General features: G+C 38.5%; 1 protein-coding gene across 11 annotated transcripts in view; it reads left to right on the top strand.

Moving 5' to 3' along the window:
- TLE4 (TLE family member 4, transcriptional corepressor) overlaps nucleotides 1-15,164 on the top strand; it is a 159,950-nt gene that overhangs the window by 55,120 nt on the left and 89,666 nt on the right. For 9 of the 11 annotated variants that reach the window (XM_069576288.1, XM_069576287.1, XM_069576284.1 and 6 more), the window contains one exon: nucleotides 1,482-1,556. The exons of the other annotated variants lie outside the window; for them this stretch is intronic. In XM_069576288.1, the coding sequence (XP_069432389.1) occupies nucleotides 1,482-1,556 (75 nt within the window). The remainder of the gene's footprint in view (nucleotides 1-1,481; nucleotides 1,557-15,164) is intronic. 11 annotated transcript variants of the gene reach the window in all.

Genomic DNA, 15,164 nt, shown 5'->3' with positions numbered 1-15,164 from the left:
AATTATTTCACTTTGGCAAATATTTTGTTTTAAAGATGGATGGAAATATCTATCAAGATTTGGGGGATTGCTTCTGAAGCTCTTTCTTGGAAATAAACTTTTGCAACTAAAAAAATCAAGGTATAATGCACTGATATATTATTTGACAATTTTCTTTGAGTTATTCATGGGCATAAAATAAAGATTAGGAAATCAAGAGTGAAGATACCACATGTAGATAAACTAAAGCAGTTTCCTTTTGCACATCACCTCCCACGCTACCACCCTACTCAGCTGGGAGATGGAAATAGTGGTCACCAAGATTATCCCAGTAACTGTGTATTTGGGGACTTTGGAATGTAATATTAGCTAGGTCACATAGAACTGATGGCCTTGCTCTTTCTGTGCATTAAGTAGTATGATAGCTGAGCTTCATAAGCACTTCAGATCAGTAGAGAAATTAGTACGTTTCTCAACTGGAATCAACCAAAAGAAGACTCTCCCCAGCCACACAGAGGAGTGCCTGTTTCATAGCACAGTCTCTGGCTCTTCATTTACTAAACTGAGTTGAAAAAAGTACAGGAAAGACCTATTTTAGACTGAATTGAGTATGTACTAGAGTGTTCAAGTGTATTTAGTTGGGAATAATATTTACATTGTGGGGTACTTGTATAAGTACTCGTGTATGTCCAGGTATGAGTGCCTCCAGGCAGAGACTTCTACGCCATTTAACTATTCTTATATTAGAAAAATGACTAAAATCAGATATTGCTCTTTCTCTTTAGAGTTGAATCGTGGTCAGAGGGATTTTCCTATACTCTCCATTCTATATTTTCAAAAGAAAAATAACTTTAGGATTTTAGTTTTCCTATTGCATTTAAAAGAAATACCTGAAATCCTTAAACTTTACTGCTGGCAAGAGTTGTACATTTTTAATATCTTTTAAATATGCAGCCCTTCCTGACAGAAATAAAAATACGAGAAGTAAAAATACGAGCACTTTTTCACGTTTACAGAAGAAACAAACATTGAAGTCTGTGTGTCCTTCTAGTGTCTTCTCTAGCAAATACCAGGTGGAAACTTAAAAATAAGTGCTTATAGGAAATATTTTCAAAACATATTTTTTCTTGGTGGCAAAGAGTAAGGGGATACAGAGAAAGCAGGTGGGATGGGTTGTTTTATTTTGTTAGTATATTGGAAGATGTTGGGTCACTACTGACTCGAAAGTACGATTTAATTGCTTCTATCAGTTGTAAGCGAGCATCCTTCATGGGGGCGCAGGGATGATCCCTGCGATTGGATGTCCAGTTACTCCTCAGCTCTGTAGAAACAGAGGTACCCTAGACAGTTAGTCTTCTACCACTCGGGGCTTTTATTTGAATATGGAGACCCCCTGAATCCTGTTTTGCATGTAATTAACGTTAGAGGACATGTTAGGAAAAGCTGTTCTTGACCGACCAGAAAGCAAATAATCGTATTCTGTTTCTGATCTTCATTTATAGCACCAGCAACAAGTGGTGCAGGCTGTGGAGCGGGCCAAGCAGGTGACCATGGCAGAGCTGAACGCCATCATCGGGGTACGTGGCCTTTCCATTTTGGCTCTGATCACCTTAGCGTTTGCACTGGCTCTCTCGCGCGCTCTCTTTAAGTTTTGTTCAGTCGAAGAGGCAAAAGGCAGTAGAGGATCACACAGTGAGATGGAGCACTTTGCCTTTAGTCTCACAAAGCTTGATGGCTAGCTCAGAAACTCTGGACACATTCTCACCAACTCCAGTTGACATGTTCCTGAAAATTCTTCCCCTAGGGAGACTGGGTAGTTCTTTTTCATAGTATTTCTTTGCTTCGCAGTCAACCTCTGTCACTAGCCTATTGCCAGTCAAAAGACACTGATTGCCCTAATGTTAAAATGACCTGATTTCTTTTATCTTTCCTCAAATATAGATTGTCTTAATATCATGTGTAGTGAAATAAAATATACATTTTCACATCTCTCTGATGCTCTTCCTCCCCTTTGATGAATGGTTCTTAGACTAGTGTCCATTTGTAGTAAAAATGATAGATGAACTTTATAGCTTTTTGCAAAATCAGCAGCCCAGTTGGAAAATCCCTCATGGTACCAGTAACATTGCTTAGAAATCCTGCTGGAATTCATGGGCTTGAGCAGTTACTCCAATTCCACTTACATTTTTGTTCTCCTCAGTTAAGGTAACCAGTAATAAAAAGGTGCTAAAACTTAGAAAGGCAAGAAACCCTAGCTGAAAAAAGCACAATATTCACATCTCTGTTTATGCAGCTGTTAGGAGTGGTTCTGTAGGTTATTTTAATGAAGACATGTCAACTGTACTTTCCTCTTTCTGCCCCTCCCCCACCCTACCCCAATACTTTCTTTTGTGTATAGATTATACACAAAAGTCTTTTCTCTTTTTTTGCCCTCAGTGTATCAAACACACTTTGAAATGCTAATTATTCCATTTACTTTCATTAAAATTCAAATTGCTGAGTGAAGATGCGGATAAGGGTCGCCTGATAATCAATCTGAAGTGAAGATATTGCTTCAATTATGCCTCTGTCTTTTAACAAGGAAATCAGAACTCTGGGATGGCTGCCGATGGTGGTGGAGCTATAGTCTGATTGCAACTTGTTTTTTAATGGGCTATTTTGAGCTCTATTTTGTGTCCCTCTGACCACAAGAAAATACTGGTAATAGATTAGAAGGCATAGTAAATGGAGAAGAGTAACCTTCATTTCCTAGGAAGTGCCCCTTGGAAAGAAGAGGATGAATCACAACAAGCCATGTAGAGACTCGTTTCTTGTACATTTTCTGTGTTCCGGGGGTAGGGGAGAGATGAGAGATGAATACATTTCACAATTAGTTTTTATTTCCAGAAATTCCAGATAATGGCAATGTAATAATTTTTTTTTTTAAACACTGAGAAAGCTTGAATTTTCACGTTAGCGTATATGTACATACCAGCTGTGTTTGCTTGAAGCACTTGTGTTCCTGTTGGGATATAGTTCTGTTACCAAATCTCTCAAGGTTACTCGGCATAGAACCTGTTTTTCCCACGTGCTATCCTATCTCCTGTTGAAGGAGAGAATGTGTGGGTGAGGACCCATAGGAGAGCCTCCTGGGTCATTTCTGGTGTGGTGTTTATTTTTATGTGAACTTCTGAAATACCGATAGCTAGCCTGCCTCATGTCTGGTGGGCAGCCTTTTCTGGAATGCTTTTTTGTTTCTTTTTGAGTCTTGTTAGTTGCTGTCTGTACAGTGGCGAGATTAATCTAAATCAAAACTGCATTGTTTTGTGTTGGATGTTGCTTAAAGATATGAGGGAAGATATAAAAGCAGAACAAGTTCCCTTTCTTTCATCACATCAAGTATATTTTTAACACTGTTTTATATCTATTTCATTTTTACATACTTTGTTTTGAATGGGATGGCAAATTGCCTTTGCTCAGGCAGATGATGATTTATTAGACTGTAGCTGAGTAACTGACAGACATATTGTGCGTATATTGGTTTAATTATTAAAGCTAATTTCATTTAGTGACCTAAAAACTTATATGAAGAACTAACTCAGTAGAGCTTCACGCTGTCAAAGCAGTGTGTGCTGTAGTTTGTGGATCTGGTGGCAATTCCAAATTATTTGTATCTGAGCTGAAAATGGAATCAAAATCACATAATCTGACTATTCTGAAAAACAGATTGCAGAAATAGAAAAGCAAAACCAGCAGTTTTGGGAAATCACAAACCAAGTACAAAGGGAAGAGCCTGATCACAACCAACTTACCTGATTCATTTCTGTGGCTACTGTTCTTTTTCTTTGTTTCATCCCTTCTTAGTGCCTTGTGTCCAGTACCTTTCAGAGTTACAACATTGTGTACCTTTAAATGCACCTGCTATTCTGTGCCCCGTTAGGCATGGCTGTGTTGTGAGGTGGTGATATTTTGACCTGCTGTCAAAAGTGATGAGGGGTCAGTTTTAGATTTTTGTGACTTAATTTTTTAGGTAGTCAACAGTGATTTTCTGCACCAAGGGAAATTTCCCTCCTGAGAGGCAAAGACCCATCTAAGACCCGGCAGACCTTCATTTATTTGCCACTGCATACGTATCTGTTTTATATGTAGGCACACCATCCAGACAAGCTCAAATGTTCCCCAATTTAATGAAATCTGATGAAGCACCTTTTTAACTCTGCAATATTATTCTACCTTCGTTGGTAAATGAGCCAAACCAGTGATCCATGCAGTTTAAATGCAAAAAGCTGAAGTGAGCCTGAAACCTGGAGAGGCGGCTTGTTCTCTTGACAATAAGCTAGTTGTGTTTAATGGAATGAAACACAGTTATAATGATTTCTTTCACAGGTCATGTTCAGTTTAAAACTGTTGATAGATTGAAATAAGTTAAATATCATTCGTCTTTTATTTATAAGGAAAAAAAACCAAGGGAAAGGCCTGTGTTGCTTTCTATAGTTAATATTTCCTGTTTTGCTTTGAACTGTTCGTTTTTCACATTTCCTCGAAGCTTTCCCAGAGTTCCTCCAGACGGGCTGTGGGAATGCTCTGCGTCTAGTTAGATCATGTCATGTGTCCTGCTAGCCACTGTGTTTTTAAATTAGAATCTCTGTAAGATCACACTGTTGGAACAACACACTAACTGTAGTTTTAAATCAGTAATATGATCTAATTAGAAATGATGTTTTCATTTCCTGTATTATTAAATTGAGTCATCTGACTGTCTTAAAATATTTTTTAAATCCATTACACTATATAATCAGCACACGCTGTGTGAATAATAAAGGAGGCTAAGTTGGAACCTCATAAGAATTTCACCAAAGAAACTACCATTAAGAAAAAAAGTTTTGTCAGTATGGACATTGGAAAAGAAAATGTTTGGCCTGTAAAAATAGGAAATGGGGTTCCTCTGGATTCCTTCCTCCACTTTTTTAACCTTTTTAGGAAAGAAATGATATGAAATATGCATTTTTTTAAAAAAAGCACACCCCCTTAAAAATCCTTAAGAACAGGTATGCCATGGTGTTGTAGGAAAATGCAGTTTAGCACAAGAAATGCTGAACCTCAATTTTTAGCAGTGACATTTTAATGATAGGAAGTCTGCAAAATTATTTGCCATCAATTGTGAAGGCAATAACAAGCCTTGGTGGTTTTTCACACTCTCTGTGTTAAGTGCTTTCAGAATGACAGCGTAAACTGTGTTAGAGAACTCCAAGGAAGTAAAACTGATTAAAATGTTCATGCTTGAATGGTGCTGATGGAATAGTTCATTTGGACTTTCTCTACCTCCTGCAGCTCAAGCTGAAATATTAAAATTCAGTGGATTTAAATCTCTCTCCTCTCAGCTCAGGAAAAAAACATTACATTTTAATAGGTTTTAAACCCATAATTCATTGGTTTGGAGCAGCACTATTAAATCTATTTAAATATTACTTGTATTACTAAGGAAATGATTTAAATGACTCTGCCTTTACCATCCTATGTATTTGAGTTAGTTAAAAAAAAATAAAGACAATACACAGGGTTTTTTTTCCCTTCATCTTAGCATTTTGTTTTATGGTCCTTGTCATATGATTGGCTCTTAAATTATACACACACACTCCTATATGCATTTCAGATTGGCATTATGGCATGACGTCTTGCAGTATAACAATTTTAAAATGGTATGTCTTGCTTTTTCCATTATAGATTTAAAAGCAGCCATTTTAAGTTTCAGAGACTTTTAGATCCACCATTATGATAGTTTCCCTTGTTGTCTTTATAAACTAATTAGCCATTCGGCAAAAAACACCCTGATAGATAGGAATATGTGTATATATTAAAAATATGTGTATATGTGTTTTCCCCTCCTTTACATCACAGCCTCCAATAGCACAAAATTTGAGATAGAAATACACCTACTCTTTTTTCACAAAAGCAAAATTCGAAGTATCTGAGAGCTGTACTTTTTCTCTTCTGTGTTTGCTAAGAAAGGGCTTTCCAGGGGTATTGTTAATCTTGCAGTGGTTATAGTGGTTATACTGTTAACCCTTTTGGCGCAGATATCTCCGCAATGCAGAAGCGTTGTTATCCTTCCTGGGCCCACCTTACCCTCATACCCTCCTTATCTACCTTTCTCTCTAGTCATTGCCATCACAGATTTTTTTCTGTGGCTTGGCAACACCTCTCCTCAGCTGACTGGGAGGCTCTTGTGTTTGCCCAGTCCTTACTGTGGGGAATCCACTTTTCACTTCTGCGTGTGAGTGTGAGGGAGTTTCTCCCCGCTGTGGGATCATCCCAGACTCAGTCAGTGGAGTGCTTCCCTCCTCTCCATTTGTTGGGTGATTTTGAGGTGCATTCTGCATCTGTTCCTTCACTGAGGGTTCCAGCTGGATGGAGCTCAGTTGCCTGAAGTAGAGATTGACTACCTTGTTTTGAGGTTCCCTCCTTCCCTGATCACTTTGCCCAGAGCCACTCCTGTTCCGGAATCACTTCTCCAGATGCAGCCATGCCTTGTCCTGGATGATCTAAGAAGCTCAGTATTTGACCTCATAGGCCTCAACCTCTTTAAGGGGGCTTTCTGGTATAGGCAGACAATTGAACTCAAGTGCCACAGTCTTAGTTTGTTTTCTGATGTGAGTTCTATGCATGAAACATTTTTTTTTTTTAACCTCTTGGCTTTTACCTAATTTTTTAAATGACTACTTTTCAATGAACTGACAATAACTGAAAGCTACTTTTCAGTGAGCTTCCCTTTCTTGTTATTCTCCTATCTGATTACTGTTGGGTATTTTCTAAATGTATATAATATGGAATAAACTTAAAAACAAGCTATAAAATAGATTTGTGTTTTATCAGAGATTGTTATTCTTGTTACTCTAGCTTTGTCATTACTCGACAGTGTGCCTGGAGCGTAAAGTCTTTACAAAAGTGCTGGCCATTGGCTACCTGATGTACACAGATTGATGGGATTAAGGTTGGGGTAGGGGGTTGGTCTTCTGCAGTTGTAGGGCTTTGCTTATCTGCTCTCGAAAAGCATAATAAACATATGATTGTACCTGAGTCAAAGAAAGCAGTTTTAACATCATTCTACACGTTTCTCCATCTTATATTGGTATGTCTGCCCTCACTTTTTTTTTTTTTAAACTTGTTCATTTATTGTGGATCAGGGGATTGTTACTGAGTGATGTAGCTATAATCTAATCTTTGTGCTATAATTTGATGAGGCTCTAAGAGGCAGTAATTTCCTTTCATAACAAAGACTCTCATATATTTAAGTAATTTTTAAACTCTCTCTACTTCAGAACTCTCTAAAAAACCTAGATAAGGAACAGAATTTCTGATTTGTGTTTATGATGTGCAGTCTGTTGATTTGTTACAAAGCTTCTCTAGAAGAAATTTCTAGTCAGTTTTGTTTTTATTTGTTGTTAACCTGACATGCTACTGTTCTGCTCTTGTTGCGAGAGAAGCCCTTCACTCCCTCCTTTCCCCTAATGCATTTCCGTAGCTCCAGGTAGAATTAGGCAAACAGTGTTAGAGGAGCTGCAGAAAGTGTCTGGGTGGTTACTTGTGACTTAGCTTAAAGCACGTGGGCTTTGGCTTCCACTAGAAGAGAGTGGAGTTACCCATATGCCTTTCATTCACACCAGTGCACAGCGGGTTGAGCCTGTGTTGGGGTCCAGAGGACTAGGTGGAACTGTTATACAGAAAAGATTTCACTCAAGGCAGCTTGCAAGCTTGCACATTCTTATTCCTTTTTTTATTGGTTGAGAAGTGAAAGTGTTAGTTGCTTGGTCATGTCCAGCTCTTTGCTACCCCAGGGACTATAGCCTGGCGGGCTCCTCTGTCCATGGAATTCTCCAGGCAAGAAAACTGGAGTGGGTAGCCATTCCCTTCTCCAGGGGATCTTCCCAACCCAGGGATTGAACCAGGGTCTCCTTCACTGCAGAAGAATCTTTACTGTCTGAACCACTAGTGAAGCCTCTCTCCACCCTGGGTCCCCTCCTCCCCCTACCAAGTTTTGCTTCCGCTTTTCTAGTTCTTTTACTGACTTCTTCCCAGTAATGTTTCTACAAGCAGCATCACCAGCTAACTCCCATGTAGCCAGACCTTTTCCCTCGTAGACCCAGCCTGCCTTGTGTTTTCAAAGCTGGGAGAGAGAAGGCAGGCTCCCCACCAAACAGGCAATTAGAGGATAGATGCCTTAGACTAAGTTTTAAGGACTGTTGGTGTGTGTCCTCCTCAAAGCTCTCTAGGATATCAATCTACTTAAAAATACATTTGTGATCTTATCTTCTAAGGATTTTTGTGAAAAGATGGAAACCTTTTATAGACTAGTAAGAATAATTTAATCATTACATCAAGTTGTTCATTTGTTGCAGCCTATCAAAGAGGCACATTTCATTTTTTACTTTGAGTATTTTTAAATGTTTTCTGAAACGTGTTCTGAAAAGATCCTCAGATTACATTTAAATCATCTTACTAAGATTTTGGGATTTGTAAACTTTTTGGTTTCACATTTTACCACATGTAAATCAATTTTATTAGCACATTTTAATTTCGGTAAAATGTTAATGTCCAAGGACAGCAAAATAGAGAAACAAGCAATAGAAAACATGGTAAAAATTAGGCTGCATTTATTTATAAATTTGTATTGTTTTTAATATTTGAAATAGGGAACATTACCTACTCAATATTACGTATATTTTTAGATATTAAGGTACAATTTACATAAAGTAGAATTTATCCTTTAAAGCTTATAGTTTTATGCATTTTGACAATCCAATACAGTCACGTAACGACCACCGCTATCAAGATACAGAATATTTCTTTCCTTCCTTGCTCTGCCATCCCAAATCCCCTTGTTCTTTGTGGTCAGTTCTTTTTCCTACCCTAGTTCTGGCAACTGCCCATGATGTTTTTTTTTCTCCCAAAATGATCCTTTTTGATACTGTCATATAAATGAAATTATGCACTATGTAGCCTTTTGAGTTTTCATTTTCACTTAGCAAAATACATTTGAGATTTGTATATGTGGTTTCCTATATTGGCAGTTAGTTCGTTTGTATAGCTGAATAATATTCCATTGTATTGATATACCGGTTTGTTTTAGCCACTCATCCCTTGAAAGGGACAGTTGGCTTATCTCCAGGGTTTGGTGATTGTGAATGAAGTGCTGGTAAATTAACATACGGAGTTTTGTAAATTTTGTTGTTTTCCCCAGAAGTCATCATGGTTAGTATATGTTTAAAGTAAACTGAAATGGTCTTGTTCTTGTAACTGACAAAGTTACAAGTTACAGTTACAGTTTCCCAAAATGACCATTCTATTTTTCTGTCTCTCTAATATGTACAAGAGAACCTTTGCTCCACGTTCTCTAGCACTTGGCATAGAAGCTGTGGGGCATTTTCAGACATTTCCGATAGATACATAGTAGTACTCGTGTTTTTGTGCATTTCCCTAATAGCTAAAGATGTTGAGTGTCTTGTGCTTTCTTACCATCTCTATATCTTCTTTGATAAGTATCTGTTCAAATCTTTGCCTATTTTTCTTCAGTCTGTTTTTTAATCATTAATGAGGTTTTAAAAAATTATTTAACATAAGTACTTTATCTATTTTTCAAATATTTTCTCCCAATCTGTAGTCATCCTTTAATTTTTTTTGTTAGTGTCTGTTGAAGAGCAGGAGTTTTTAATATTGTCTAATTTATGACTTTTTTTAATGAGTCTTAACTTTTGATGTTGTTTCTCAGTAACTTTTGCCTCACCCAAGGCCACAATATTTTTCTCTTATGTTTTCTTGTAAAAGTTTTACTTTTAGAACCAAGATCCAGTTTTAGTTGAATTTTGTTTATGGTATAATAAGATATGGGGATTTGGGTTGAGTTTCTTTTCTTTTTCTTTTCCCTAGATGAATATTTAATTCAATTGTTCCCACACCATTTGTCGAAACTGTATTGATTATATCGTGTGGGTCCATTTTCTGGACTCTTATTTTGTTCTATTAGACTGCGTGTCTTTTTTGGGGTTTCTTTTGCCAGTGATGACACTGTCTTGATTTCTGTAGATTTGATTATTGATAATTCCCTAGTTCATTTTGTGTTTTTTTTGTGTGTGTTCTTTTTTCTTGATTGCCTTCTTTCCCAGTACCCCTCAGAACTCTAGCCTTTGACTGTCAGTATCCAAGAGACTGGCTGATGGATGAATGTGAAGAATCCAAGCTCAATAGCACAACTTTATCTCATTTAAAAAATGGTGTCTGTTCTGCCTCGAGACTTGTCCCTCTAAGATGCCTACTTCTGCCATCTCCCCCGTCCCCAGTGGGAGGACAGGTCTGTGCTGTACTTGTGCTGGTCTCCTGCAACTTCCTCTTGATCGGGGTTCTTGTTTGTGCATCTGTCTTTGTCTTCTTCCTCCTACACACAGCAGCCAGAGTGGTCTTTTTCTAAAATATTAATTGGATCTTATTGCTCCCCTGGTTATAGTTTGTCTCTGATGGCTGTTTATTTTGGTTAGAATGAATTCTGAATTTCTTACTGTGGCCTGCAAGTCTCTGTGTGAGCTGACTTTTCACCCGCCTCTTTGATTTCACATACTCTTCTCTCTCTTCATGTGACTGTCTTTCAGCCCTGTTGGTCTCTTTCTTCCATCCCTGGCCACCCCAGGCATCTTCCTGACTGAGTGATCATGCATCAGCTCTTCTACCTTCTAGAAACCCCGTCTTCCACATCTTGACATGGTGGTCTCATGCTCCTCTTTAAAATCTCAGCTTAAATGTTACCTCCTGAGAAAGGACTTCCCTAGCTGGCAAACGTTAGTAGCTCTTTCACACCCAATTCATTCTCTGTTTTTATTTTTCTCAAAACTTTTACCATGTATTTGTTCATGTGTGTTTGTGAATTTCCCTTCACTGGCAGGTGGGATCTTGTTCCCTTTTATAGTCATGGTGCCTAGAACAATATGGAGCTCATTGTTTTCAGTGAATATTTGTATGATACTCATAACTGTTCAGTAAACATGCAATAATTTATTTAATAACTATTCAGTAAGTATTTGTTAAATGAGCAAATATTCTATTTTGACCTAGCATTTTGGTTTTTTTGCCCCATAATTTTAAGCCAAGATTGAGAAGAAGGGAGTATGGACTCATTAGAAATATATAATCGTGTGTGTCACTTGTAGGGAATCTTAGGAATTTCATTTAAGAGTATTTTCATCCTATAAATGAAAACTATAGAATTCAGGGCTGGAGATAATAGCCACAAAAGTACTGTCCAGTTTTCAAACATTGTACAGTTTGTAAGCCTATTTGTTTTGATGACTGTGACATTTTTATTTTAGAACTTGAGGGACTTTTGTGTCAGCTATTTCTCTAGATTAGCATGTCTATCCTTATATTCTTCTCCCTCAAAGGATAATTATAAATAGGCATTTATGGAGTATTTGCTTTGTGTCAGTACTGTGCTTAGCATTTGCAGACATGATTTTGTTTAAGCTTCATAGCCACTCCAGGTGGAAGGGAATATTATTGCCCTAGCTTTACAAATAGTGAAACTGAAGCTCTGAAGGGACAAGTTTTCTGAAGGCTGCACAGGGAGGAAGTGGCAGAACTGGGGACCAAACTTAGACTGATTTCAGAACGCACCCATTTAACCATTTTGTTACACTTGTCCCTTATTCGTTCCATTGACTCTGTTGTTTGACTCTGGGATCAATAGGCTCTTTATCTTGAGATCCAGTATAGTATTGTCCAGTGTTTAGTGTCCAGACTTCAGTGAGGGAAGTGAAATCTGGTGTGCCTGATACCCACACTAATCGGTTAGGCTACGTTGAAGTGTCTATAGTCCCACATATTGGTTGAATACTCCTGACTCATACTATGTTTCTTCATGTCTGTTGTAACTTCAGTTTCAGTTCAGTCGCTCAGTCGTGTCTGACTCTTTGCGACCCCATGAACTGCAGCACGCCAGGCCTCCCTGTCCATCACCAACTCTTGGAGTTTACACACACTCATGTCCATTGAGTCAGTGATGCCATCCAACCATGTCATCCTCTGTAGTCCCCTTCTCCTCCCACCCTCAATCTTTCCCAGCATCGGGGTCTTTTCAAATGAGTCAGCTCTTCACATCAGATGGTCAACTTATCTACAACATCTACAACATGGGGTGTTGTAACTTAATGTCACATATAAGAACTAAAAGTTGTCATAAACACCACTACCAAGACAAGTATTTTTAACCTAGGTCTTTGGATCTTGGATTTCATGCTTGGCTATCAAGCTGTCCATTAGCTTCCTGAAGCAGTGGCAGAATTGTGTGTTGGGGGTTGTGAAAGATGTACATTGTCCAGAGAAGAAATTTTTGTCTTAGGTTCACAAAAAGTCTTCAATGACTTTGTTTGAGCCTATGTTTTAGCAAGAATCAAAAACTGCGCAAGAGCATGATACAGTACTGTACTTTTTTGGTAAGAGTGTAGACATAAGGCAGTTGTCTAGAGCATCATAAGGAGACATTGCTGCGTAATTGTTCAGAAACTTGTAAATCAGAAGTTACACTGAATTTGTTTCTAAATAGTGCCCAGGGGATGAGGGAGTTTCTTGAACTATTGGTGGGTAAAAAAAAAAAAACAAAAAAAACTGCATTGTGTTGATATTGTCATAGGTATTGTGGAAAATAAGTTAACCACAGTAACCACTTAATCTTGAATAATGATAATGACTCATGATAATGACTGCTTGGGATTTTTTTTTTTTTTATTAGGAGGGATTAACTGGAGCCAGCAGCTACCTTCACGTAACTGTATCAAAAGAAAATGCAGGCATGTAAATCTTTGAGAATACTTTATTAGTCTCCTGTTCATACATGCATCTTTTAAAGTTCTGAGGCCCAATGATGACTAAGAGCTGGTCCCTGCCTCTTGGTCCCTGTGCTGGTGATTTCATGGGATGGGTAGACCCACAGAGGGATAAGTCATGTTTATGCAAAGTTATAAATCAAGCACATGGGGTTACCAATTAGGATAGCAGTTAACCATTGAAAGCAAAAGCCTTCAAGTAAGCTCATCAGAGGAAGTAGTGGGTGAGGGAGGGGGATAACTTCTGGAGGACCACAGCAGAGTGCTGGACCAGTAGTGTGTGTGTGTTGGTCCCTCAGTCCGACTCTTTGTGACCCCATGGACTGTAGCCCACGAGACTCCTCTGTCCATGGATTCTCCAGGCAAGAATACCAGAGTGGGTTTCCATGCCCTTCTTCAGTGGGTCTTCCTGACCCAGGGATTGAACCCAGGTCTCCCACTTTGCAGGCAGATTTCTTTACCATTTGAGCTACCTGGGAAGCCAGTAAGGAGGATATAAGTAACTTAGAATGTATAGAGTTTGCCAGGAGAGTTGGGGGACTCCTATGTTTGAAATTATCTCATTCCTTTATGAGAAACCATGTACTTTTTCTCTCATTTCTCCATCTTGAGAAAAATTTTATCCATCCTACTTGGGAAAAACTGCTTCGCTAGATCTAGTAATATTGCAAACTTAAATGATGATGTTGATCTAATAAGCAAGGCCTAGAGCTAACCCTATCCCCTAAAGCTTTTAAGTAAAACTTAATGGCACGTTTTTGAATCCTTTTTAAGGCAGCTCCGTGGCTATTCTGTTCTATGAGTCTCATGCATTTTTTTCCCTTGACAGATTCAAGTAAAGGGGGAGAGTTTATCTCAGTGCCCAGGTTGTCTTCTGTGACTGACAGGGCCAGGGCCATTGTGATCCCTTAGCAAAGTGGCAGTTGTGTGTATATTTTTTTATTTCCCCAGATGTTTCTCTAGGTTGACCCAAAGCAATTTATGGACACAGTTAATACCTGAGAAAAGAAACTATTGAGGGCAGGAGTACAATTCAAGCTGCTCTCTACCTGGGTTGAAAACTCAAACGTTGTTTTAAGGTTTCTTTCAACTTGTATCCTCAAATGGTCTACAAGCAAAGATAATGTCAAGGCAACTTTTGTGGTTGTTTCTGCAGGCTGAACCTGTGTCCTACTCTTGGAAGCTAAAACATCAGGTGCTCCATTCAGCCTTCCTTACAGATGAGCTGTGGGGCATTAACCCTGTCCAAGGCAATGAGATGTAACGAGATGCCTTTCCCCCCGGCCCGCTCTTCAACAAAGACCCATAAAGAGAAAATTGCCCCTTTTCTCTGTTTTACCTTGGTTGTGTAAGGGCAAGTTAATGTTCAGTGTTGCAGCAGCCTTTTTGGGGAAAATGGCATGTGAGAGGGATCAGGAAAACCAGAGATGTTGACCCAGAGCGTTGATACTGCTATCATTCAGCCAACCCTAAACTTGTTATGTGAGAAATAAAAACCCTATTATTAGGCCACTTTTATCTGGGTGGTCTATAGTTTGCAGAGGAACTGTTTTAACTGATATACTGTTGAACCATACATATCACACAGAATTGGCAGCCTCACCTTTAACCATTTGGGGGACCACTTAAATGAACTCTAATATCTATACAATGGCATGTACTATACAGCCATTACAAGTGATGTAGTCAAAGCATTATTTAGGGGTCTGGGAAAATGTTCTCTGATACACTGAGTAGGAAAATAATCATTTTAAACTACAGATAGCATGATACTATTTTTGTTTAAAATCTTATATATTCATTAAAAAAATGCTAGGTGGACTCATTAACTTTATAGTTTCCTTTGGGTGGTACGATTATATGTGACTTTAAGTTTCTTTCCATTCTGCTTGTTCACATCATACATAATTCTAATCTTAAAAAAGCTATAACTGTGAACCAAAAACTACTCTATAAAGATATTAATTAAAAATTAGAAAGATTGTACTTATAGGTTGATTTCTCCTCTCTTCTGATCTATGTGAATAAATAGTACAACCATCTACCCAGTTGCTTGGGGCCCATCTTTGCTTTGGAAGCCCAGGTGGCACAGTGGTAAAGAATCTGCCTGCCAGTGCAGGAGACACAAAAGACGCTAGTTTGATACCTGGGTCAGGAAGGTTCCCTGGAGTAGGAAATGGCAACCAACTCTAATATTTTTGCCTGAAAGCTTCCTGGACAGCAGGGCCTGGTGGGTCCATGGGGTTGCAAAGAGTCGTATACAACTGAGCACTCTCCACATATCTTTGCAAGGTATCTTGAATTTCTCCTCCCCTTCTCTTTCCTTGTGTATGTGCGTGC

Source organism: Ovis canadensis, chromosome 2 (assembly GCF_042477335.2).
Source record: "Ovis canadensis isolate MfBH-ARS-UI-01 breed Bighorn chromosome 2, ARS-UI_OviCan_v2, whole genome shotgun sequence".
NCBI lineage: Eukaryota > Metazoa > Chordata > Mammalia > Artiodactyla > Bovidae > Ovis > Ovis canadensis.
Note: the sequence above shows the minus strand (reverse complement) of the source record. Positions and strands in the feature narration are given on the sequence as shown.